Here is a 27,816-nt window from a genome sequence, read left to right as displayed (position 1 = left end):
ATGACGGAAACTTTGTTGCTATATCTTATTTCTAAACAAACTTCGTGCACAATATATAAATTATCATAAATTATTAATTATGAATATAATTTATCTTCTTCTTTATGTGCCGTCTTCTACCGAAGGTTGGCGACCATCAAACGATAGGTTTCTCTGTTTTGTGCCGCATGTATTATGTTCGCGGCTTCTGGTATTTGAAACCATTCTCTCAAATTTCTCAGCCAGGATTTCTTCTTTCTACCCAAACCTCTTCTACCTTCAATCTTGCCTTCCACGATAAGCTGTAGCAGACTGTACTTATCATTACGGAACACATGGCCCAGGTATGACGCTTTCCTCCTTTTAACAGTTGTCAACAATTCCATCTCTTTACCCATTCGTCTTAATACCTCTGTGTTGGTCACTCTGTCTGTCCAAGGTATTCTCAGTATGCGTCGATACAGCCACATTTCTAGAGCCGCTAACTTCTTTATAGTTGCTGCTGTTAACGTCCACCCTTCAACTCCGTAAAGTAGCGTAGAGAGTACGTAGCATTTCGTGGCGCGCCATCGGAAGTTAACGCTTAGGTGGCGGTTGCTTAAGAGCTTTCTCATTTTGATGAATTTGGATCTTGCTATTTCAATTCGGATCTTAATCTCTACATCTGGGCCCCACTTATCATTTACTGTGTATATCCCAGATATTTAAATCGGTGTACTCTTTCAATACGTTCGGCTTCAATATTCAGGTCGATATGTTGAATGTTCTTTTTACTGATCACCATAAATTTAGTTTTCTTTCTATTGATCTTCAGTCCAAATTGGTTGCCAATTGTATTTATTCTATTTAGCATCATCTGTAAATTTTCGATATTATCGGCCAGTATAACAGTATCATCTGCATATCGAAAATTACTTATTGGTACGCCATTAATCTTGATGCCCTCGTTGTACTCTTCCAGTGCCTCTAGAAATATTTGTTCCGTGTACAGGTTGAAAAGCAGTGGCGAAAGAATACAGCCCTGTCCAACCCCTCTCGAAATGGTTACGTTTTCACTCACCATATGTTCATTCTTCATGTGGGCTGTTTGATTCCAATATAGATTTTTTATAATCTGGATGTCTTTAGTGCCAAGTCCTGTAAGATGTAATAGTTCTATGAGTTTGTCATGTTTGATAGTATCGAATGCTTTCTCATAGTCGATAAAACAGGCGTAAACATCTTTCTATTGATCCAGACATTTTTGAATCAAGACTTGTATTGCAAAGAGCGGCTCTCGAGTGCCAAAACCGCATCTAAAACCGAACTGTGTTTTACTTATGCTGTGTTCTAATTTTGCTCGTATTCTGGAATGGATAATACGCAAGAATACTTTAAGGGTGTGACTCATTAAACTTATAAGGTGATATTCACTACACGTCTTAGAATTCGATTTCTTGGGAAGGGGCACAAATGTAGATTTCAACCAGTCCGATGGAATTTGACCAGTATCGTATATCTTATTAAACAGTTCTAATACTACATTCAGGTTGTTCTCGTTAAAAACTTTTAAAAATTCTACTAGTATTTCATCGCATCCTGTTACTTTCCCATTTTTCGTTTGATCTATAGCTTTTATCACCTCACTATTCAATATTTTTGGCCCATTCAGATCAAGAGTGTTCGTAGGAATATGACGATAATCCGTAAACAAATCTTTTATGTAATTTGCCCAAGTCTGTAACTGTTCTTCTTTATCTACAATAAGTTTGTTGTTCTCGTCTATTAACCTACCAAACTGTTTTTTCTTGTAAGTATAAGTAAACTCCTTGATTTTTTTATGCATATTAAAACTATCATGTGTTCGTTCTAGCTCTTCTATCTCTTGACATTTTTCTTGTAACCATTTCTCTTTGGATTCATCTTTCTGCTGACAGTTCTATCCAGTTCTTTATATTGTTCGGGATTATTCTTATTTTCCCTCCTTCTGTCCATAAGGTGTAATATTTCATCTGTCATCCATTCGTTCTTCTTCTTCCGCTCGTAGTCACCAATATAATTTATAAACAAGTTTAATCCTTTTTTTCCATAGCTAATGTTAAAGTGTTGCTATAACATCTGTTTTGAGTAGATAAAGTATCACTTTAACCGCAAGGGTAGATAAAGTGACACTTTAACAGCAAGAGTAGATAAAATGTTTTAACTTTTTTTTATTCAATAAAATTTACAAATTTAAACACATTAAGGATTAAAAACAACTGAAATTTTACAATTAACATTATTAGAAATATCTATTTTTGGAGCATCACAACTTGTACTCGTTTGCTTAAACACTTGATTCGAGGTACTGGATTGATTTGTATCCTCCACTCAGGTTTTTTAGTAAGGTGGTTAACTTGCTGAATTTAGAATGTCACAATTTTCATTCACCAACAACGTACGCTTCAGCATCGAATAATACGACCATAATGACGATGGCATCGCTTGCTTCGACTTTTCAGAAAAATACGCCAGAAGTATTTTTTCACTCGCGCCATTGATATTCTTAATGCTTTTCCACTTTTTAAAAGACTGGTATTCTTTCTCATACATCATCCTAGATTTTTGTGGCAACAATAAACTTTCTGCTTCCAACGCTGCATTTTCTACATCTAATGGCAGGTTTTCCTTTTCTTGTGTCAATTCTTTTCCGTCCATTTCGTATTTATTCACTTTGTACACAAAACGCAACAATATTCTACGCAAAAACCAAAACGTAACATTTGTTTGACATTTGTTGACAGAGTAATTCATATCCCTAGCAACGGAGCAACACAATTGCGATTTTTGTGCTAAAAATTACAATTTTCTTTAAAATTCTATTTTTCACCTGAACTTGAAGTCTTGCTATAGAAAAAAATGTTGTATTGCACACGACGATAAAATCATCTTGTATTGTCTTGTACAATAAATAACTATTAAATTATTAATTTATATAATAAATTATATAAAGTAGGTAGAAGCTTTCGTAGAAAAAACTTTTGGCTAATCCCTAATTATTTTATTTTTAGAAGAGAACACAGGTGAAGGTCTTAGCGAATGTGAAACACTGCTAGAAAAAAGAACCAAAGTTACAGAAACTAGCATAAATAAACAAGTTTTAACTCGTTTGGCTAATTAACAACTTTAATTGACACAAATATAATATCTGAAGAGAAAAAACACTCCAAACACAAGAATATAGTTAATGATTTGGCCAAGATAAATGAAATAGAAAATTATTAACGATGATTGAACTACTACCACAAAAAATAAAAATTTGCTACCACGTTGACCATCACATCATATAACTGCCGAAAGTGCGTATGTATAGACATGTCAAATAAACGGTTCTGAAAAAATAACATCTATTATGAGGAAACTGTTTTATGCCGATAAGTTCCAAAGTATTAAAGAAGTACTTCAGAAAACTAAGAAAAGATAAAACTAAAACGACATTTAGGTCAGGAATATGCTACAGCATAGGTGAAAATTAAAAGAAAACGCATGATGAAATACTTAACAAACTTCAGATTAAAATGTAAGGAATAGTTATTGAAAGAACTGAGAAGTGACATTTTTAAAGAATATTGGGGACTAGGAAGTCATAAAAAGAGGCAATATTTTATAGCAGATTGCATCACGTGAGCCGAAGTTGAAACACATAGAAAAAAAAATCAGAAAGTTCAAAGGAAAGAAACATAACTAAAAAACTTACACCTATTTTTTCCAAATAAATGGACAGCGGCGTAAGACTTGTAAACAATGTTTTCAATCAACTTTGTATGAAACTGATAAAATACAAAATGTCCTGAAAAACAAATCTAATATTATAACCGGAATGTGCATGCAAAAGTAAAGAGGAAAATACAAACCTTCTAATAAAACGTCTGACGAAGGGTTACAAGAAGTTATTGTTCATCTTAATTTATTTCCTAAACACGAAAGCGTAAATTACACAAGGCGAGTCAATAAATAAACAATATCTAAACCCAGATCTCAATTTGACGAAAATGTACCAACTTTGCTTGACATGTGTCAAAACCCAGTAGGAAAAACTATATATAAAAAAAAATTTCATAAAATTATTCTAAAGTGTAAGGTAACCAAAACTGATGTCTGTCATACCTGTGAAGAATTAATCATGAAAATTACTAGTATTAAAGACACGGAAGAAATGAGCCAGTTGAAGATCTCTCAAACAACACACCACATTGATGCAGATTTGGCTTATAAATGTAAGCAGTTGGATAAAGACGCCCTATTTGTCTGTTCTATTTTCGATCTTCAGCAGTGCCTGTTAACACTTTTTTTGGAAACTTCTGTTTATTTTTATAAGAGAAAGTACTGGACTTACAATATAATTGTGTTTCAGGAGCCTCTTCATGTTATATCTGGCATGAATCAATTCGTGTCACCTGAAGTGACTAAAATAACCGTTTATTCGGATACATGCGCAGGACAGAATAAAAATTGCTTCTATGTTTATTAGGGTGTCCCGTCTTTGCATAAAAAAAATTTTTTTTGAGCTACACTATCGCAAGAGGTATCCAAATTTGCGTAATTTTTCAGAGATTATGAAAAATGTAAAATAAATACGATAGCATGTCACCTTCAGGGCTCTACTAGACTTTAAAGTTTTGTAAATTTTACGTTTGTACAGACCTAAATCATATACTTCAAATAATACACAAATTAAATTTAAAAGATATTTTATTATTAAAATTAATGAAAAAGGTTCAAAACAACTTAACAAACAAAATAGATCCTATATTTGATGACAAAAACTTAAAAATTTGAACTTATTTTTGTGTCCAAAATTTGGCATTTCTTGCCGAGACTCCAACCTGATTCTGATAAAGCTATCTCTAGAAATAGCACCAGTTACATTCTGCGAGGCCTCTGTAATCAGTTTAACACATCTTTCCACATATTGTGTGTGGTAGGGAAAGTCAAAAATATACAAGATTTTATCTTTTACCATGATGTGAAGGTCCTCAGTAGAAATATGCCGAAGAACCGGCGGTGTTGTAACCTGACAATCCTGACATTTGTGCCACATAATAATATCGATGAAATCTTCAGCAGAGAAGTTAATTTTTGGTGTTTTAAATATTCTGCGTTTATCGCTACTTTCAGTGTCTCTAGCTTTTTTTTATTCTTCGCCATGCCAGCTCCCTAATGTGATCTCTATCATCAAACAACATACTCACAAGTAAGTTTTCTGGGTAGGCAAAAAAGGCATTTCTTTCGATAACGGTATTCACAACAGATCTTAGATTTTTGGGTAGAAATCGAGAGTAGATAATTAGTTGAAAAATATGCTTCGCTCCATCCTTAAAAGATGCTTTTTGCTTAATTCTGAACCACATCGGAGCATATACTTTAACAACATAGTTTACAAGCAATTGTAAATTTTCTGATGGATTAAGCGTACTTACATAAAGTCTGAGTAGACGATTAGCAGTAGTAAGCCATCTGGAGTGCGCCATTTTTCCAGGTTGACGGTTTGCCAATTCAGGAGTTTACTGCTTGACATATTTCATATAGATATTTTTGATCTGTACTTAATTGATTGACCACATTTTTTGGCAAGTCAGGCAAATTACCATTCACAGCACAAAAAGTCACGGTTGGTTTATTTTCATAAGCAACTAACTGTTTTCCAATAGGTCCGGAGTATTCTCTAGGACCCGAAGTAGAACCATCTATGGTCAGGAACAAGTGACGAAACGGTAACTCATTAGCATGAAGCAAACAAACGCACCATTGTAACGGTCTCTCCAAATACTCCTCTAAATATTGAATCACACCACCCATCCAGCCAATATTAGTTGCAGTTCCATCACATCCGCAAATTACATCATCTAAATTCAAACGTTGACCCTCAAAAAAAGTTGTGATCGAAGTAAAAATTCCATTTGCAGTGCCACCACTAGGCGTTATATGTCGCAAATAAATTGATCTGGGTTCTGATAACAATGAGATGTGTTCTTCCAAAATCTCTTTGCAATGGTAAGGATTCCCCATTTTCTCATTTATCGGGGTCTTGTCCTTTCGTCTCTTCGGGCTTTACATACAGCTCTGTGGATTTTGTTTTAATCAATAACCAGTGGCAGATCTTCGATAGAAACCAAACCCACGTCAACCAAAACGGCAGAAGCAACAGCAGCAGCAGAACGCATCGATAAACTGTATCTATCACTGACTTTAGCAACTATTGGCAATCGCAACGTATTTCTATTAAACGTGGAAGTCGACGGTGTCTCTGTTGAGAAAGAGTCAGGCACTGCTTCTTCTTCTTCATCACAATTTGCTGATATAGAATCGGTCGTTTGAGTAGTACACAACTTTTTTGTTGCCCTCATTGATTCTTCTGACGTAACCAAAGTTCACAGAATTCTCTAAACTTTAACGGAACGTATAATACAACGCAATATTATACAATCTTACAGTACAATCTCAATTTATTTTAGTTCAGGAGCCGAAAAAATATTATAACAAAAATGACAAATTTTCCAAACTTTGAAGATCGGTAGAACCCTTAAGATATATTTTTATTTTATTTTTAAAAATACTGTGATAATCTATTGGTAATTACATACATTTTAAGAGGTCTTGTATTAAATAATGTTTTATATTTAGTTCGGGATGCGAAATTAAGTATAGTGAAATATTACCACAAAAATGACAATTTTTCAAAACTTTAAAGTTCGGTAGAACCCTAAAGATATATTGTTATAATTTTTTTTAAATTATTGTGATAATTTACGAGCAATTACCCCAATTTCAAGAGGTCTTGTATTAAACAAAAACAAAAAGCGATTTTTCGGGACACCCTAATGTTTATGTCAGTAATGCAAATGAAAAGCTCAATAAATGAAATCAACCATAAATTTTGATCTCTGGACATTCTCACACGGAATGCGATGTCGACCGTTCTCTTATCGAAACCCAGAAAAGAAAATTGGGAATGAAAATTGCTCATCCTCATGACTGGGCAACTCTCATTAGATGCACAAAACACACAAACCACAGAAAAACGTAACATTATAATACTGAGCGGTATGTGTAACAAGTTTCAAATCTAAACTTGTTAGATTACATTACTAGAACCAGGAGACAGAAATAAAATGGAATACAAAGAAATAAACAAAACTATTAGAAAAAATATCAAGGAGTGTAAACGGAGAGTACAGGAAAAAAAGATAGAGAAAACAATTGAAAAAAATAGAAACATGAAGTGCTTAAAGCAGAACCTTCGAACATACAAATTAATAGCATAAAGAACAAAGAAGGAATGGAGACCAACAATATAAAAGAAATTTTACAGATAACGTACGAATATTATACAAATCTCTATAAAACAGAACAAAAACCAACCCAAGAAATCCGTAATCAGTTACAACTGAAAATAAAGAACGTTAACTCTGACCTACAAAGAAATTAAGAATAACAAATCTCCTGGGAAAGATGGAATAACTGTGGAAATGCTAAAAAATGGGGGGAAAACTACAGTGGAAGTCCTTTATGTACTAATAAATAAAATATTAAACACAAAACAAATACCCACCACATGGAACGAGACAATAACACTATTACTATTTAAAAAAGGCGATAGAAAAGATCTGAAAAACTATAGGCCCATAACGCTACTGAATGTATTGCACAAACTGTTAACTAAACTACTAACAAACAGATTAAAAACTAAGTTAGATAATTACCAGTCAAGAGCGCAAGCCGGTTTTAGAAAAGGATTCACTACAAGCGACCATCTGCTTACGATAAAAATATTAATTGAAAAAGCCAACGAATATCAAATCCCAATGTATATGGCATTTGTAGCCTTTGAAAAAGCATTCAACGAGGTGGAACATTGGGCAGTAAAGAAGTCTTTACAAAATGGGAGAATAGACTATAGATATACGGACTTAATTTCCAATATATATCGTCAAGCAAACATCCATCAAAATAGTTGAACAAACGGAGCCGATTAAGATACGGCGAGGAGTCAGACAGGGTGACACTATATCACCCAAACTATTCAATCAAGCTTTGGAAGACGTTATGAGGAAATTTCAATGGGGTATTAACATAAATGGCCAATACTTGAATCACTTGAGATATGCAGACGACATTGTATTAATAACAGATAAAAGGGAAGAATTACAAAATATGATGGATGAATTAAATAGCGAATCAACAAAAATACGTCTACAAATGAATTATAATAAAACGAAAATTATGACCAACCAACCAGAAGATATAATAATTACAATTGCACAAACAACTATAGAACAAGTAAAAGAATATGTATATTTGGGATAACTAGTTAAATTAAATAAAGAAAATCAGACCGGAGAAATAAAGAGAAGAATACGGTTGGCTTGGGCATCCTTCGGAAAACTTTCCTATATATTAAAAAATAGAAAATACCCCCAATATTTAAAAACAAGTGTCTTCAACCAATGTATACTTCCTGTTCTCACCTACGGTTCTCAAACTTGGACGTTTACAAAGGAAAACATGGAAAAAATAGCAAAGACCCAAAGAGCCATGGAAAGGCAAATGTTGAACATCAGGCTATCGGACAAGAAAAGAAATACTTGGATCCGCAACAAAACAAAGTGACCGATGTATTAACACAGATAGAAAAACTTAAGTGGAAGTTCGCTGGACATACCATAAGACAGAAAGACGACAGATGGAATAAGATGATTATACACTGGAGACCATATAGTTACAAACGAAAAAGAGGAAGACCACAAATGAGATGGTCAGATGACTTGAAGAAACACGCAGGCCCGAAGTGGATACAAACTGCCTACAATAGAGAGACGTGAAAGAAGGAAGAGGAGGCCTATGTAAAAAATGGGACAGCAATGGCTGTATAGATAGATAGATGTGTAACAAGTAATCATCCTTGCTTTATTGCTTTATTTTTTCTTTTAACTTTCTTTAATCACAGTGACTTTGATTGAGATTTAATCTATTTTTCGGTCATATTTTAGAATTTTTTTTTGTTCTTCGGGTCTCAAATTTATTAAGTTTTAAAAAGTAGAAGCCTAAAAAAAATTGTGCCCAATTAAGGCGTCCGTTCAAATATTTTTTTTGCACTATATATAACGTCTATAATCAACGTGTGCTAATTCTCTAACGTTATAAAATATCTGATTTTGCAACTCACTACACACTCCTCTTGCGTACGAATGTAACTGAAATTCTTTCTTTAATTCAAAATAACAAGTGAAACACCCATTTAAAACTAATTATTCGGTCTTGTACAACACCAAGTATGTATTGTTGTAGTAATTAAGAGAAAGCGTTTAATTCCGTTGGAGCTATTTTCCAGCAAATTTTGTTATGGTAGCGAAAGGTTAAAAGTGAACTTACTCGTTGACGAAGGGATGATAGTGGCGATGGCTGTGGATGCAGTAACACACTGAAAATACAAAAATATATATTATAATCCAATATAACAATAAATATATGAAAATGTAATTAAAAATATGTCATTTGTGAAAAAACAAATAATAAAAGTTTAAATGTAATACAATACAATTATCACATAAGAAAAGGGCAACATATTGTTGCGGTAGTACCGTGAGATGTATTTCATATAAAAAATGTCCTTAACGAAAATGAAGAAGTAATTCGAGAAATCTAGAATTTTCGAGATGTCATCGAAAATTCCTGAAATGTTTAGTGAAGAGTAGAACGTCAGAAAATATATACACTCCGTTCACTGTATCTTTGCACATCATAGTTGTACGAATTAAATCAAGGCGTTTAAATCAAACGTAAGTCTTTTCTAGATTCATGAAATAATTAGGAAATGTTTAATATCCCGTTAAACGTATTATTTATAGTGATTGTTTTTGTTCATTTATTGCACTGGATGTTAAAAACTCATTATACAATTGTTTTGAACGTAACTTTGAGTTTTCTACATATTCAACGTTATGATTATTCGAAGAAATGCTCTATTTTAAATAATGTAGTAGAGAAAGATGGACCCAAGATCAAACAGCTTAAATTCTCATATTTATTTATTTATTTATACACCAAAGTATCCAACAGCCGAAGCCAGTTACTGGATGAAAAAAAAAAAAGGTTTCATTCAAAATATAATATTAAACATTTAGTTTAAAAATTTTCAGTCAGAGATAAGTCAAATTACTAGTAGAATAGACAAATTGGAAGAAAAACAGAACGATTTTGGAGATAAAATAAAACAACAATAAAATGATTTAAAATCTAATTAAGAAAGAGAAATAATTCAGGTAGAAAGAAAAATTAATACCCAAGGTTCTTTATCTAATATTGTTTCAATAACTACTGTCGAATCTGAATTAATAGAGTCATCACCTTCCATAGTTGAATCTAATACAATTACATCTAGCAAAATGTCAAATGGTTGGAGTGAGAAAGAAATGACATTTTTTCCCCAGGATGCACCCAGTTATACCAGTCTCGTTCAAGCTTTAGAGACAAAATATGGCCAGAAACATCTAAGGTCAGGTTTTCCAAAGTCAGCTGAAAGTTTGATATCAAAAGCACAACGAAAGCTTGCAAGAATATGAAGCCGATATTAAAAGATTATTATATTTGGCGTACCCTCAGGTAGCTAGAGATTTTCTGGTACAAATTGGTATTGTGGTATTCATAGATGGACTACAGGATGTTAAAATGCAACAAGCTCTCCGATTACAACACCTCAAAACGCTGGATAAAGCACTAATCTCAGTAAAAGGAATATGGTTTCGTGAATATGAAGAAGTCACAACCGAAGATACCCAAAAACTTATTTTATCCCAGATATTGAGCATCCTACTGCAGAATCTTCAACAAAAATCTCAGAATCAATACAGAAGATATTTTAACTGCAAAAGAATAGGGCATGTGCAAAATAATTGCAGAAGCTCATCACAGGCAAGGACAGAGAACCAAATAATAGGGCCACAAAGTCGCTTGGATGAAATTTAGAAGCCCATCACATAGTCTATAACCAACACGGTTATAACGAGGTTTCGCTTATAACTAGGTACATTAGATGTTCCGTGAAATTTCTATTGAACTATAACCCTCTATAGCGAGGCAAGTTTGGTTATAACCAGAGTAAATAAGATCGAAAAACGTGCTTTTATACGTTTTTGGCCCGGCCGTGATTATAAATAAATACCCTCTTTAGTTGCTGCCCGCAATTAACTTCTTCTGTTTAATCTACTGACCGATATTGTGTGGTCGAAAATTTACAATTCATGATTCAAGTGTTATATTTATTATTATTTAAATCAGATTAAAATATATTTTATTTAGATTCTGTGTATCTTTTTTGTCATTGATTGCGTTAGTACTTCTATTTATTTCTATTGATTCGTATATCTCCCTCTTCTTTTGACTTTGCTCGGTTTTTAAAATTTTGATGTTTTCGAAGTCAAATTTATGCTTCTTCTCATTCTCATGCTTTGAGAGAGCAGCCAACTTGTTCTTGTCTTATTTGTGAAAACGAATTCTGGATTAAAGCAATTGACTGGTTTGCCCAATATAGACACCTTCACAGTTAGTACATGGTATCTCGTAAACAACATGTGATTTTTTACTTATTGAACCTAAAACCAAGAAATACTAATTTTATATTTAATATAGTGTGGTTCAAGAAACTCCGTAAAGTAAAGTCAATTTTCAATCTAAAATCCTTCTTATTTATATTTTTTTGATTGATTGATTTTGCCTTTTTAATCTTAAAGGTACTCCTTAGAGTGGTTATGGTTTAAGCAAATACCATATCTTCTGTCTACATGAGATAATTGATAATTGTTACCACTTATGTGTATACCTTCCGATTAAAAATTTCTGATTCATGATTAAGGCCAATGGCTTTGGTACTCTTTTAATATTCCTCTTTTGACTGAAAAATTCATTCTATAAGGTTTATAGTCAGTGGTCAACTAATCGAAAATAGGTAAACCATAGGAAAAATGTTAGTGGTTTCATTTAAAAATAAAAGCAAAGATAACGCTGATCTTTTGACTCGATTAAACCTTTTTGTGCCATCAAAAATACACTTACCAAATTGGTGGTGTGTAATTCAAAACACTTTTATCTGTTAATTGTTTGTTGTTCAAATTGGGGAGCTTTTGATAAGTAGTCTGTCTACAATATAAAGAATACACAATATTTCTCCAAGAAAAATATATCTCCAACAAATACAAGATAATATAAAATATTTTAACAGCTAAACTTAAATACAAGCGAATCATCAATCGTTCCACCTATTAAGAAATTCCGGATTGTTAACTGTTTAGATGGTATGTATATCCAGCTAATCAAAACAAAACAATCTTAAATAATTCACCGACACAACCTTGACAGTTAATAATTTTCAAGTTTTAGATTTATATAATAAGATGTGCACTCAACTAGCAACATTTTTTTGCGGCTGTGGTCGCTCAAGAAGAAACCGAGAATAATTAGTAAATGAACAGGAAAGGTAAAATAAAAATACAGCTGACTAACGACTTTAAATAGGTGTTTATGGTTTATGAGAAGATATTTTTAACAATTTTGGATTTTATTGTTTTAGGTAAATGCCGAGGAGTATTTTTTTAGGTTATGTTAGAAGATTGTCTTGTCTTGTTGTATTGATGGCTTTGCTGCAAGGCAATTGCCAGCCCGACTTGAGTGAGACCCCACTTTGTCTGGCTCTGGGCCATGCAGGAATCTTTGAAAACTTCACTGAACTAGAGCTTTTCTCGTGTTAACGCTTTTCTTGTTTCTATATAGCTTATAACTTCGCTATTATTGTATCGGCTTTCTGATCTACGGCAGTAATACTGGAGGACAAATTAATAATACAACAAATGGAATAAGAGGACAACACCAAAGCACTAAAACAGGCAGGATTATAGGACATATATATATATATATATATATATATATATATATATATATATATATATATATATATATATATATATATATATATATATAATTTAGCTCTCCAGGCCTAGAAGGCCCATGGCTTGGGTTACTATTATTTTCCATTCTTTTCTGTTTGTTGCTTTATTTTTCCAGTTTGGTATTTTAAGTTTTTCTATGTCTTTTTCAACATCCTTCTTCCACCTGGTTTTCGGTCTGCCTTTCTTCCTTTTCCCTCCTATTCCTCCCATTAGAATTCTTTTTGGCAGTCTCGTGTTTTCCATCCTTTGGATGTGTCCCAACCATCTCAGTCTTTGTGACTTTATGATCCCTACGATATTCGGCTCTCCATACATCTCCTCTAATTCCATATTTGGTCTTTTTATCCATATACCATTCCATAATTTACCTCCAAATATTTTCCTGAGGACTTTTCTTTCCCAGACTTGCAGCAAGACTTGCTCGGATTTGTTCATTGTCCATGTTTCACTGGCATATAATACAATAGGTCTTATTACTGTCTTATATATTCTTATCTTAGCCCTTCTAGATATGTTTTTGCTTCTATTATAGAAGCAAAAACGTTTTATATTTTGAATATTTCTACTTCTTCGAATTTATGTTTTTTCATCTGTTATTACTGTCAGGTATTGTTCTTGTAGGTAATCTCTTTCTGTCCATTCCATATATTTGGTCTTTTCTTCATTTATGTACATCCCTTTCTTTCTCGCTTTCATTTCTAATCTTTTTATTATTTCTTTTAATTCTTGCTTACTTCTGGCTATCAGTACAATGTCGTCAGCGAATGCTAAGCATTGGTGTTTTCTTTGATATATAAGTCCTGACCTGTTGATTCCAGCTTCTCTGATGGTAACTTCGAGGACGATACTGAACAACAGCGATGACAGTGGGTCTCCTTGTCGCACCCCCTCACTGACCTCAAACTTATCTGTTTCTTCACCATTTATTTTAACCATATTCTCTGTTTTTCGGAGTGTCACTTTTACCATTCTTATCAGTTTTTCACTAATTCCCATTTCACGTAGTGCTTTGTATATTTCTTTGCGCTTTATCCTATCGAACGCTTGTTTAAAGTCGATAAATAGGGCCATTGTAGGTTTCCCATATTCGTAGCTTTCTGCTTGTATTTCGCGCAATAGGAAAATTTGATCCACTGTGCTGCGCCCTCTTCTGAATCCACATTGATATTCCCCTATGTCATTATCTATATTTTGAGATAGCTTATCTTTTATATATACTGCAAGTATTTTATATGCAACATTTAGTAGGGCTATTCCGCTGTAATTGTGGCATAAACTTTTGTCGCCTTTTTTGTGAAAAGGGCACAGTGTCGCTTCGGTCCATTCCTTCGGTAATTTTCTTGTTCCCATATGTCTTTTAGCAACTTTTCCAAATGCTTAATTAGTACTGGTCCTCCATATTTAAACATTTCAGCTGTTACTTCATCTCTTCCTGGGCTCTTATTATTCTTTAGTTTCTCTATTATTTCTTTTATTTCTTTTTCGTTAGGCGGTCTTTCCTCTATTCGTTCTTGATCGACATTTTCCTTCACTTCTTCTTCCTCTTCATATTCTGTTGTGGGAATTTCATTTAAAAGTTCTTCAAAGTATTCTTTCCATCTGCTCAATATTTCTTCGTCACTTACTAAATTTCTTCTATTTTTGTTTTTGTAGTGTACAGGTTTTCCTTGGTATCCCTTTTTCTCATTTTTCACCCCTTGATATAAGTTTCTAATTTCTCTATTTTTATAGCTCTGTTCTACACATTTTAATTTACCTTCATTGTATTTTCTTTTCTTAGATCTTATTATTCTTTTGGCTCTTTTCCTTTGTTCATTGTATTTTCTCTCTATCTCTGTTGTTTTTTCTTGCATCATTTTCATTCTTAATTTATTTCGTTCATCTAGTTCTATTTTACATTCATAGTCGAACCATTCTTTGTATTCGTGTTTTATATTTCTATTACTGGGCTGAGCTGCTTTGGTCATACATACTTTTATTTGCATCCATGTTTGTTCAATATCCCCACTTTCTGCAATATTATCTAATCCTCTACTGACTATTCTTTCATATTTATTTTGTTTCTCTTCTGTCAGTAGTCTCACAGGTTTGGTTGCTTTATACTTTTTCTTCCGCTGGTTTCTAAGCACTGGAATAAGTTGTTTCATTTGTATTCCAACTATAAAGTGATCTGAATCTGCATCTGGGAATTATAGGATTATAGGATACATCAGGGAAATTGGATAGTTGAGCTTCAGAGTTTGATTTTATTAATGTTAATGAAACGCATGATTATCTCTATAGTTTCGTCTTCCGGAGAGGATAGAATGTCAGTCATGGATAACGGTGATATTTTCTTTTTTGATACAAAGTACTTATATAAGTCCAAATTAGGAATATGGTTAAGAGGACACTCGAAAAATATGTGATTCAGATTTTCTATCATGCCGCATTCACAGGCAGGGTAATCTTTTATATTAATTTTGAAAAGATGGGCATTAGTCAGGCAATGACCTGTACGCATTCTAATTATAGTTGTGATGTGTCTCCTATCTTTATAATTTAAATTGCCATACCATGTCTTATTGGTGAATGTTGATTGAACTCTAGCATACCTACGATGTCTGGTTGAGACTAAGATTCTCCATTTATCTTTAAAAATGTTTAAAATATCCTGTTTTAAGAAATTTAAAATATCTTTTATGCCATATACTATTTTTCTGGGAATAAGATCTGTTCCAATTTTGGCCAAAGTATCTGCCTCTGAATTCCCAGGTATACCTGAGTGACCCGGTATCCAGGATAATTGGATATTATAACCATTCATGTTAGATGAAGCAATTAGCCTTTTTGTCGTAAGAACCCAATATTCAGAATGTATTGCAAAAGAAGGATTACAGAGTTTTGTTATAGCCCCCTATGAATCTGAGAAAATTATCACATTTTTAATTTTTTTATTAATGGCAGTTTTTACTGCATCATGTATGGCAATTATTTCTGCTTTGTAAATACTTAAGGGTAAATACTTAATTGGGAAGACGTGACGAAAATTTATAATTTAGGGATGGAATGAAAATACCAAAACCAACTCTGTTGTCCCTCTTTGACGCATCAGAAAAAATGAAAGTATACTGAGATTTTAGACTATTAGTTTCGGCCTCAAAATTAAATCTTGACATAATGTCTCCTTTTTTACAATTACAGTTAAAAGATTTTAAAGGTTTATTGAGTATATGAAAATCAATTTCGTAACTGTTAGAAGATTTTTATTTGGTCGAATCTTAAGATGGGTCCAAACATTTTAGCCCAAACGAACAGAACTAACTGAGGGCAGAGGAACAAGCAGAACGAACAATACAAACAAAAAAACGTGCGGTTCGCGAGAATTTCGTTTGCGTAAAAAGTTCCAGTTTCTTGCAGTGTTTGGAGTCTCTTGTTCTCAAAAATTGGAAGTTTACTAGATACATAAATGAACACTGACTTAGCAACAGCTTTTAGCGCCTGTTTTATTATGTGTAAAATTTACAAAAAGAAGAAAATAAGACGTAGTCAGTGGGTACAAAAATTGTATCTACATCGTACTAATAATTTGTTATTACAAGAAGTAGACCTCATCCACTTAAAAAATTTCACTTAATTGAGTTGTGAAGATTTTGAGGAATTAATAAATTTAATTGGACCTATAGTTGAAAAGAACAGTACAAAATTACGGAAAGCTATATCGGTTAAAGATCGTTTGGCCTTAACATTGATGTTTTCAGCTTCTGGTGATTATTTTACCAGTCTTCAGTATTGATTTAAAATATCGAAACAAAGTGTCATTGTAGCAGAAACATTCGAGCTCTAATCCTAAGATTTAAAAACAACATAAAGGTAAGAAATAACATTTAGTTTTTTTTGTTTTTATATTGAAAGTATCATTTGTAGTCCCATTATTAGACAAACAAAGCAATAAAATAATAATATGCTTTATATAAAAAAATAGTGAAATTACATAAGAAGTTGGCAACTGTTTCCGTTGGCTTTGATGTATCCTGAGTTTTGACTTTGCTAAATAGAAATAATAGTTCAGTAGATGAAGCCTCACTAAGTACGATTTTATGTGGATTTGGCGTAGAAATAGGGGATAGAAATGTTGCTAGTTGGTGTAGGTAAGGACGAATTCTCTGTGTGAACAGTAGTTTGCTGGATTTTATGTCTATTCATATTATCATAGCTGCTTATATCAAAAAGTATGTTATTAAAATGATACTGCACTACAGCTCTGGTTTTCTTAGAATAAACTCTGAGCTTATTCGTCACATGCTTCCCGTAATCATCGCAAGCATAAGATATTTCTGCTGGTTTTGTGTCAATGTTTTTCAGCATATCAAATCTTTATCAATTTTCTCAATTTCTTGGGATTTTTTTGGTTTTACCAGTGTTTTTTGGGTTGAAGTCCATTTTATTTTTACGCTTCTTAGTTTTGCCTCTTAGAATGGTTATTTTTATGCCGTGAAGAGTCAACAGTTTTGTCGATAGACTCATCCTTAATAGGATCCCCAATAATATATTTCTGTGATTATCAGATTCCGTAAAGTCCAGAAGAATTTTCTTCTGTCTTAACAGTATCTGCCAAAAAATGATCGCCTTAAGTCAAAGAACTGTCTGATTCTTACTCTATTACTCGAGATGACTGAACACAAGATTTTCCTACAAAAAAACATCGATATATAGTACATTTTCAAAAAATGCCTACTCTATCTATTAGGCGCAAATCAAGGTTTTGTGACAATTGATATGATATATTTTTAATAGGTAGAACAAACGTAAATGCATTTGTGTGAAGCCAATCTAATTGAAAAAAAAAAAATCGGATTATACAAACTAAAAAATTATTTAAGATTTTGTTGAATAAACCTTTTCTCTCAAAATTTTCCTACTTTTCGCTACAGGTTCATTGTCGGATTCACTCGTCAACGCTGCATCTATATTATATATAGGATCCAAATCAGAATCAAAATAATTAGAAAAACCATCACTCATATTCGTTTTCCTAAACTCCTCCAACTCAACGGCAGCGTTTTCTGCTTCTAATTCCAACTCTCAAGAACGGAGTTGTTTGTTATCGTGTGTCATATTAACTTTTTTTAATCGTGAAGTCGACGATACGCTCCCTTCAGAAGCAAATAACAAACTGAAACATCTAGACGTGTGACTCTCTTACTGGAGAGATAACAGACTATTTGACCTTTATTGTTTGTCCACCTGTGGTAATAATGGCCTACAACTAGACATTAGTAACAAGTTCACAATCGCAGGCCACGTGCACCATATGGGGACATAGCAATTTTTACAAAAATCACCAAAAACAAACACAAATAGTGTATAGTAGGATCGTTTTAGCCTGTCGCATAAGTAATAAAAGTGTCTGTTCAGATTTGCCTCAGGTAGTCAGCGGTTCTCAAATTAAAAATGTACGGTTTTCTTAATTTGATAATACGACATTAGGGATTTTTTTAATAAAATAACTTTGTATTATGTTTTATAATAATTGAATATCATAATGTAAATTGAACAACATTGAGTATGAAATATACAGGGTCATTCACGCAACATGTTGGGTAAAAGTTTTCAAAGTTCTGGTCGTCACTGGTTTCTGCAAATTTGGAATAATGGGTTATGCAAAGCATTCTTAATTTTTTAAATATTTGCATTCTTCTAGCACTTCCGGTTGTACCGGAAGTCGCCATTAAATTTCTTATTTTAAATAGAAACTGTGCTTTTTGTTATTTTTTTAGAATCTACGTAAAATTCTGGATCGATTTTTATTGGGATACCATTCTCGAAAAAATAGCCGTTTTTGAGATATTTAAAGTTTTTGAAAAATTTTTCATATTACATATATGCAACTTTAAAAATTAATATTGTGGTTAATATTAATGCTGAAAAAACAAAAATTATTTTTCAGCGTATAATCAACTCTATTTTTATTTAAGCACAAAAAAATTTGCCAATGTTAATACTGGGTGTTCAAAATTTTGTATTATATTTTTATTTTTATATATTTTATAAATATATCTATAAAAATATATATCTATATAAAACAAAGACTTATTCCTACTTCCCACACACACCTTCCCAAACCCAACGAGGTAGGTTGTCCTCCTACGGTGCAACCAGCCCCGGCTTTCCTCCGCCCCTGGTCTTTGGAGCCAGGTCTCGACTATTTCGCGGTATCCCCCGTCGGGCAATGGGAGATTTCCGTGTATTTACATTTAAGTGGTAGGTTAGCCCATTTGGCTTTATCACTACCGGTCAAAGCAATTGTTCGGCGATCTAATGATGGTTGTGTGTGCCGATACTTGCTTTCCCTTTTCTGCACCAAGTGCAGTCGAGAGCGAGCAAGCATCGAATCTTTTCCATCCGTCGTCTAATACCCAGTCATTCGTCCAGTCATGTCCTTAATCTACCTTACTTGCTAATCAAATTTTTTTGGTGCTTGCATTCAAGAATGTCGTGCGGCGTGCCTCCGGCTCTCTCCTGCATGTGTTTTTTTTTGGTGATTGGTACCCTTTTGTGTTAATTTTTCTATCTACGTCTTAATCTATGGACAGGTATCATCACTATCTGACTCGCTATCCGATTCATCTGAATCTTCATCATTACGAATAATTAAAGGTCTTCATCAATAACTTGTTCTATTTCATATGACTATAAATTTTTTTTTCAGTATGCTCAATACATTTCCGTCATTGTTCCTCATTGACTTGGTTTAGTGCATCTTGCCAGAGTTGTAAAACGCTGGCTTCGTCGGTGGTCTTCATGCATGTTTATCATAGTAGTTTTTAGTGATACCCCACACCAATTCAATTGGATTGTACTGGCAGTGATATGGTGGTAGTCTTAGGACCTCATGACCATATTTTAGTGCCATTTGGTCAACGACAAATTTTTTCTCAGTAATGTGTTCTTTGCACTTATTTAATAATTCAGCTTTTAAAACTAGATGTTCGTGTTCTATATTTTTCTCCGACAGCCACTTTCTTAAGTCTTCTTTTTTCCAGCTGCTTGTGGGAAACTTTTCCTCCTCTCTGGTGTGATACGAAGCATTGTCTAAGACTATTAATGACAGATTTTCCAGATTTTTTAATAATTTTTCCTCAAACCAATGTTCAAACATATCGGCGTCCATATTTCCGTGGTAATCATCAGTTTTTTTTGTCGAAGAAGATATAAGACTAGCATTGGGTATAAAACCTTCCGTATTTCCTGCATGCAATATAATATATCTTTTGCCATTATTCGCACTAGTACTCGAATAGAATTTGGTAGAATCATCTTGCCAGGATGATTTGGTATTATTTCCTTTCGCACAAATCCATGTTTCGTCAAGAAACACAAATTGTCTGGCAAATTCGGAATTCTTGTTTTTTAAATAGTTTCTTATAAATTATAAAAAAATTGTTTTGGTAGCGCTGATTTATCCTCAAGTACTACAGCCGACCAGTAGGAGGTTCGGTACCACAAAGCAGGTAGAAAAGGAAAAGCATAACAGAGTGGCTGTAACTAGAGTCATAAATTATTTTTCGGGCGTTAATCCGAAATACGACAGGGTAAAACGACTTCACTATAATTAGGAAGAAAAAAATATTTTGGCCCAGAAGACCCGGTACAAAGTTTATTCTGAATTTACCTGGCAGTTAAAGTGTTAATATAACAATATTTTCCTGCCGTCACAATAGCGGAACATGAAAAGTAGTTTTAGTTCTTCAGTTAGTCAAAAATGAAAATAGAAAAACTAAATTCACGATTAAAAACGAAAGAATCATTTCAGAAGTTAATACAAATTTATGGAAGCAACTTTCTATGAAAATATTTAGGTATTACTGTTACTCAATATTAATTTCAAAATTTTTTTTAATTACTTTGTGCATTAAAGTTATAAATATTACTGTCTACTGTAAAAAACTTATCCTGGTACAGACGTGAAGATCACAATCCGTGGTAGCACACATAATATAAGTTCGGCTTAAAAAGTTAATCCTACGAAAACCGAACACGGAAACACGAAACTTGTTTGATTATTTATACATTTGGAACTCAAAGAATTTATTTGAAAAATATGCACCAACTCACAGTTTTCAGTTTTTTCTTTCTCACAATATTACACTGTCTTTTAAACTATAGTAACACAATTTTAATTATTTTACTATTCTTTATACCACTGAAATATTGGATTTGATCGGGAACTATAAAATTAGCACCGTGATTCTTACTGACGTGTCGAATGCTCTATATCAGTGTTTCCCAAAGTGGGGGGTCGCGACCCCCTGGGGGGTCGCCATGAGGTACTAGGGGGTCGCCGAACATTTCCAAAATAAGACAAAAGCACCACTTTGTTAGATCATGTATTTTTATTTTAACATCGCCGTAAATAGAAATTAACAATTAATTATCAGACGAAATATAAAACTAAATATTAAAGTCCGTAAAAATAAAAGAGTAAAACAAAGTCAAATATTATAATCTTAATGAGAGCTATGCGCCTGTTTCTGTGAAACTAATCTTTCAAATCTAGGCTGTGTATTTGAGATACACACAACTATATCATTTTCAAGTACGAGACGATTTCTAACTTTTGTTTGAATGGCAGTCATAGACGAGAAACTTAACTCACACAAATATGATGTTAAAATGGAACCAAACATTTTACAGCTTCACTCGCCAACTGGGGGTATTCCTGCATCTTTTCGGTCCAAAATTGGTCCGAGTTCTGGGAAAAAAGTTGGTACTTCAACATTCCATCGCTTGATATTTCAATAAGTTTTTCTTTCATGTTTATTGGTATTTCAACATGCTGAAAGGAATCGGCTAAAAACGGATTTAGTATCCATCTGCAACTGCCGTAACTGTTTTGAATTTCTTCGGGGAAATAATCACAGAGCTGTTGTTTTAAATTGAGCAAAGTAACATGCATGTCAGCAAAAACTTGTTCAAAATTTGTAGCACTGTATTTGGATACATTTTCATAATTTCCTGAAGGCACTGGAATGAATCGAGTTGTTTTTTGCCAAGTGAGGTCGACCATAAATCGATTTTTCTTAGAAACGCCTTAATTTTATCTGTGGCTGTAGTTATATTAATGTCGCGACCTTGTAAATTACTGTTTAAAATATTTAATTGCTCAAAAATATCAGCAAGGAAACCTAGTTTTAGAAGCCAAATAAGATCGGAAAATTGATTTTCATATGGGGACTTCTCATCTTTCAAATACATTAAAAGCTCTGATCTTAAGTGAAATACTCTTTTTAAGACGTTGCCCCTTGAAAGCCACCTTACTTCGGTGTGATAGAGAAGATTTTCAAATAAAGCACCCATGTCTTCGCAAATTTTTCTAAAAATACGGGTCTGCAAAGCTTTTCCTTTAATGGAATTTAGAACTTTAATGATGGTATTCATAACACAGTCCATTTCAGGAGGTAAAGCTTTGGACGCAAGAGCTTCTCGATATAAAAAACAATGTCTCCATTTGGCATTAAGCATTATTTCTTGTAATTTGACGACAAGACCAGATTTATGTCCTATCATAGCTTTAGCGCCATCTGTGCATATAGCAATACATTTACCCCAGTCAATATCATATTTACTTGTACGTTTCACAAAAATGTCGAGTAAACATTTTCCAGTGGTATTGGTCTCCAATGGGGAACAAAATAAAATATCTTCTTGAATGCCATTATTTGTATCATATCTTACAAACGTAATAAATTGGGCACAGTTAGATATATCTGTTAATTCGTCCATTTGAAGAGAGAAGTACGTGCATTTATTAAGATTTTTCACAACTTGCGCTTGAATATCTTCTGCCATATCACTAATTCTTCTTTGGATAGTATTATTTGACAGAGGTATTGTATTTAATTTTGCAGCCTCTCTTTCCCCACACATTATATGTACTATTTCAACAGCTGCTGGAAAAATCAGATGTTCAGCAATTGTGTGCGGATTACTAGTTTTGGCAACACGATAAGCAACTTTATAACTTGCTAATTATGCTTTTTCATTAGTAGTGGTTGCCAAGGGAAAACTGTCTTGCTGTTTGTGAAGGACGTTCAGCTTTCTTTCAAAGAATTCTACGGGCTTGTCTTTTTTGTCTGGATGTTTGCTATTTAAATGTCGAAGTAACTTTGATGACTTCATGCTTTCTTTTGACAAGACTTTGTCACAAATCCACAAATAACACATTGTGGTTTATTGGAAATAACGGTAAAACCATATTTAAGATATTCATCAATGTAGAATCTGTTTTTCTTTTTATTGCTGCTACTGCCACTCTCAGACGTAGATGGTTCTGCACTTCTTTTTAAAAACTTATCCATAATTTATAATTTATCGTAGACGTAAATACGTAAACGGGAATAAGTAAGTCGTAAAATATTTACTCATTACTCAACACCGTGTTCGCCACCATAGGCTGTTTGGATTCGCACTGAGGTTTCGTTGCGCATCGCCGCTTATATAAATCCAAAACGAGGCTACGAGAACGTTCCAGAGTGCCATCTAGTAGCGAGCGCTTTCGCGATTATCATGGAAGAGTTTTGCGATGTAGACACAAGCTAATATGTCGCGGTGTACAATGTGCGGTCGACTTCTTATTATTTATTTTTATTGTAAATGCTATTCTGGCAGAAGTACCTACTACTAATTACTAGTGGGATAGATCGCAGTCATTAAAATAATTGTATTAAAATAAAATAATTGTTTTTGATTTAAACTTAAACAGTAAAGTAAAATTAAATTTGAGAAACCATCAGATAATTGTAAATTAGGCACGCTATTTCTGTCAAATAATATTGAATAAATGAGTGGGGGAAATTGGGGGGTCGCGAACAAATTTTTTAGCAAAAAAGGGTCGCGGTTTAGATAAGTTTGGGAAACTCTGCTCTATATTGTCCAATACTCCAAATAAAAACTTGCCCCCTTGCGATCAAGTCAGTACAACAATTTTAATGACCAAAATAACTATACTTTTGTTTTTTTCAAATAGCACATTTAGCGTTATTTGTCTCTTTTGAAACGATTTAATATATTAACCATTTACAAAATATAAAATAATTAGTTAAATACACATTTCTTACATTTAATTGTAACTTATGTAAGTTTTAACTCTAATAGTAATATTTCACTAGCTGTTTTTTTCCTGTTTCCACCAAATGTCGAAAATTTATACTTTCCATTTAGAAAACAATTGCTACGTACGATCCTATCAGCGTATCATCAACTAAACGTGTATGTTTATCACTGAAGAAGAAATTAACGGTCAACGGCCGCATGTTGGTGCCTTATAGGGCTCCACGGAATTGCCAGTTTCCGCCTGGTTACAAAATTATATATTTGATACAACTACGATAACCAGAGTCGTAACTTTGAAGAATGTTAACCAAAGTTTTATTTTACGATCGATCTTCATCAGCAGGAAACGTTAGATTTAGTGAGTAAATATTCTACTCTTGTTTTTCTGTCGTCATAGAACAACGAAGAAATATTTTAAGAAGCGTGAAGGAGATTTACAACAGGACGAACAACATAAAATGCTTGAAGTTTTTTTGGGCCATCAAATGTCAACGAAACGAAAGCAAATTCTTTACGAAGTAAAGAAATCTGCACAGTTTTAAAGTACAAATTCTGGGCCATCCATGGACGTGCGATACAAAAAATAAACAAATCAAAAACGTCTAAGGAATACAGTTTTTTTCTTATAAATACATCAATTTTTATTATATTTTAAAAAGTAATATATTTTTATTATACCTGATTAATCTGCAATAAATCCATCTTAATTTTAGTCTATTATAATTGGTTTATCATCATCTTCATCATCATCTTGGTGCTACAGCCCTTAGAGGGCATCGACCTTCTCAAGCTTTCTACGCCATTCTATTCTGTCCCTCGCTTGCATTTTCCAGTTGCCGACTCCGATCTTCTCGGCATCTTGTGTTACTTCGTCCATCCACCTCAGCTTTGGTCTACCCCGCCTTTTTATTCCCACGGGTTGCGCTGTTAGAATCTTTTTTATCATGTTTGACTCCGGGGCCCGGGCTACATGTCCCGCCCACTGCAGGCGGTTTCGCTTAATTATAGTGGTAATATCTTTACCACCAAACGTATGCTTATAGATATTCTGCAGTTCAAAGTTATATCTATGCCTCCATATTCCGTTCTCACAGACCGCTCCGAATATCTTACGTAGCACCTTTCTTTCAAAAATGGATAGAGCGGATTCATCTGTTTTCGTTAGCGTCCATGCCTCTGATCCATATGTGAGAACGGGGACTATCAGTGTTCTATACAGCCTTATACGAGTTTTTTGAGACAGACGTTTGTTAGCTAAGTACTTTGATAGACCATGATAACATCTATTTGCAATTATTATTCGCCTTTTTATTTCCTCAGATGTGTTATTATTGGAGTTAACCGATGTCCCTAGATATATGAACTCTTTGACTGCTTCGAAGTTTTGGTCATTGATGATTAAATTTGTGTCAACATTTCCAGCTCTTGTGTTTGTGTTAGTCGCCATGAATTTGGTTTTATTTTGATTTATCTGTAACCCCATTCGTTCTGCTGCTGCTACTAGCTCGGTTAGGATTTCCGCAGTTCTCGCCCTAGTTCTTGTTATAATGTCCACGTCGTCTGCATATGCTAGAATTTGGACTGATCTATTAAATATTGTTCCCCTGCTATCTAAATTCGCGTCTCGTACAATTTTTTCTAAGGCGACATTAAAAAGCTGACACGCCAGCGCATCTCCCTGTCTTAACCCCCTATGTATTTGAAATGGGGTTGACGAGTCGTTTTGAATTTTTACTGCTGATAGCATCTTCGCCATTGTCACTTTTATCAAACATATGAGTTTTTTTGGAATTCCTAACTCATTCATAGCGTTGTAAAGACTTGGTCTTAAGACACTGTCATATGCCGCTTTAAAATCGACAAAAATATGATACATATCTATGTTAAACTCTTGCACTTTTTCGAGGATCTGTCGTAGTGTAAAGATCTGGTTAATGGTTGAACGTCCACGCCTGAATCCTGCCTGATATTCTCCTAGAAACATTTCAGTATAAGGCTTTAATCTCTCGTGCAAAATATTTGACAATATCTTGTATGCTGTATTTAGGAGAGTTATTCCGCGGTAATTATTGCATTCCAGTTGGTTTCCCTTTTTGTGTAACGGGCAAATTAAGCCTAAATTAAACCATTATAATTGGTTTATGATGAAATAATTAAAGAAAAGTTAAGAAGTGCACTAATTTAATGGAACTTTTCAACTTAAAGTCAATGTAAAACATACAAATCTAAAAAAAATGGATTTAATAATCTGTGTATTCTTTAGAAATCATTTCATTACGACGACTAACGCGAGAAATTGGACAACTAATTTATGGAAAACGAGAAATATACTTCACATCGGTACTTGGAACGTAATGTTTCTAAACACAAGAGGGCAGGAAATTACAAAAGAGCTTGTAGAAAAAAATATAGACATATGAGCACTACAAGAGACGAAAAAAAAGGAAATGGTCAAATTATACTAGATGACTATCTAATGATTTACAGTGGTGTTGCGAAAAAAACCAGAGCCAAAGAAGGAGTCGCCGTGTTAGTACACAGAAAATTTTTACACCAAGTACAAGAATGTAAATATACCTCTAAAAAAATAGTAAGTGTAAAAATTAAACTGGATGTCAAACCTCTGAATGTGATAGCAATCCATGCGCCAGAGAACAAAAAGATTTATAAAATGACTTCATACAACAATAATACTACACACAACTCCACTAAACACAGTTACTCAGATGTCGTAAATTATTTTAAACATCCAACAAAACAACAAACAATAGTCATTTACAGCATTGAAGGTACAAAAATCCATGATTACGTGGTAGCTGTTGGATCACTAGTGGGTCCAATTAATGTGCTTTTTGCCTCCAGAATTGCTAACAATAGGATATGCATATACCTCTATTCAAAAAATACTGTTGATGCTCTTCTTTATTCTTATAAATATATAGAAATAAATGGATGTCAAGCCAAAGTAAGAAGATTAATTTCTCCAGCCCAGAGACTTCTAATATCTAATGTATGTCCCACAATCCCGAACGAAATAATTGAACAAGAATTACAAAAACTTGGTATTCACACTGTATCCAAAATCACTTTTCTTCGCGTAGGTATGTCTGAAAGTGAGTACAGTCATGTTCTGAGCTTTAGAAGGCAATCATTCATTACACCTCTGGAAAATATGTCTATTCCTGACTCTTTTACCATAACTCATGATAATACTTCCTACCGGGTATTTCTCTTCATAGACGGATTCAGTTGCTCCAAATGTAAAACAATTGGTCATCTAGAATCAAAATGCGCGCACATTTCAAAACAAACTAATTCAAATACCCTCTTAGATTCAACCCAAACCACATTATCATTATCTAAACCTCATGAACCTAATGATACTCCTTCAACTCCCCTCTCAGATTCAACTCAAATCACATCGTCATTATCTAAACCTGATACCATCATATGACCATGATAAAATATATCAATCTACGGAAACCGACCTCATCCAAAACATATCTAAAGATAATCCAAACACTTCGTCTTCTTCTTCAAGAACAACATCACCAGCTGTAAATAACACTGAAAATACTACGGAAATCGACCTCATCCAAAACATGTCAAAAGATAATCCAAAGACTTCGTCTTCTTCTTCCAAAACAACAGCACCAGCTGTAAATAACACTGAAAATATTACGACACCACAACACCAATAACCTTAAATAATGCAGTCAATCCTAAACAGCTAAAAAGATATAACATATCGTCTCCTGAAATTAACGAAGACAACCCAAAAACC

General features: G+C 33.5%; 1 protein-coding gene across 1 annotated transcript in view; it reads right to left on the bottom strand.

Moving 5' to 3' along the window:
* Positions 1 to 27,816, bottom strand: part of pio (zona pellucida domain-containing protein piopio) — a 112,593-nt gene that overhangs the window by 61,091 nt on the left and 23,686 nt on the right. Inside the window, exon 3 of the mRNA XM_072533019.1 lies at positions 9,370 to 9,418. Coding sequence (XP_072389120.1) covers positions 9,370 to 9,418 — 49 coding nt within the window. The remainder of the gene's footprint in view (positions 1 to 9,369; positions 9,419 to 27,816) is intronic.

The sequence above is a fragment of the Diabrotica undecimpunctata genome, chromosome 5, assembly GCF_040954645.1.
Source record: "Diabrotica undecimpunctata isolate CICGRU chromosome 5, icDiaUnde3, whole genome shotgun sequence".
NCBI lineage: Eukaryota > Metazoa > Arthropoda > Insecta > Coleoptera > Chrysomelidae > Diabrotica > Diabrotica undecimpunctata.
Note: the sequence above shows the minus strand (reverse complement) of the source record. Positions and strands in the feature narration are given on the sequence as shown.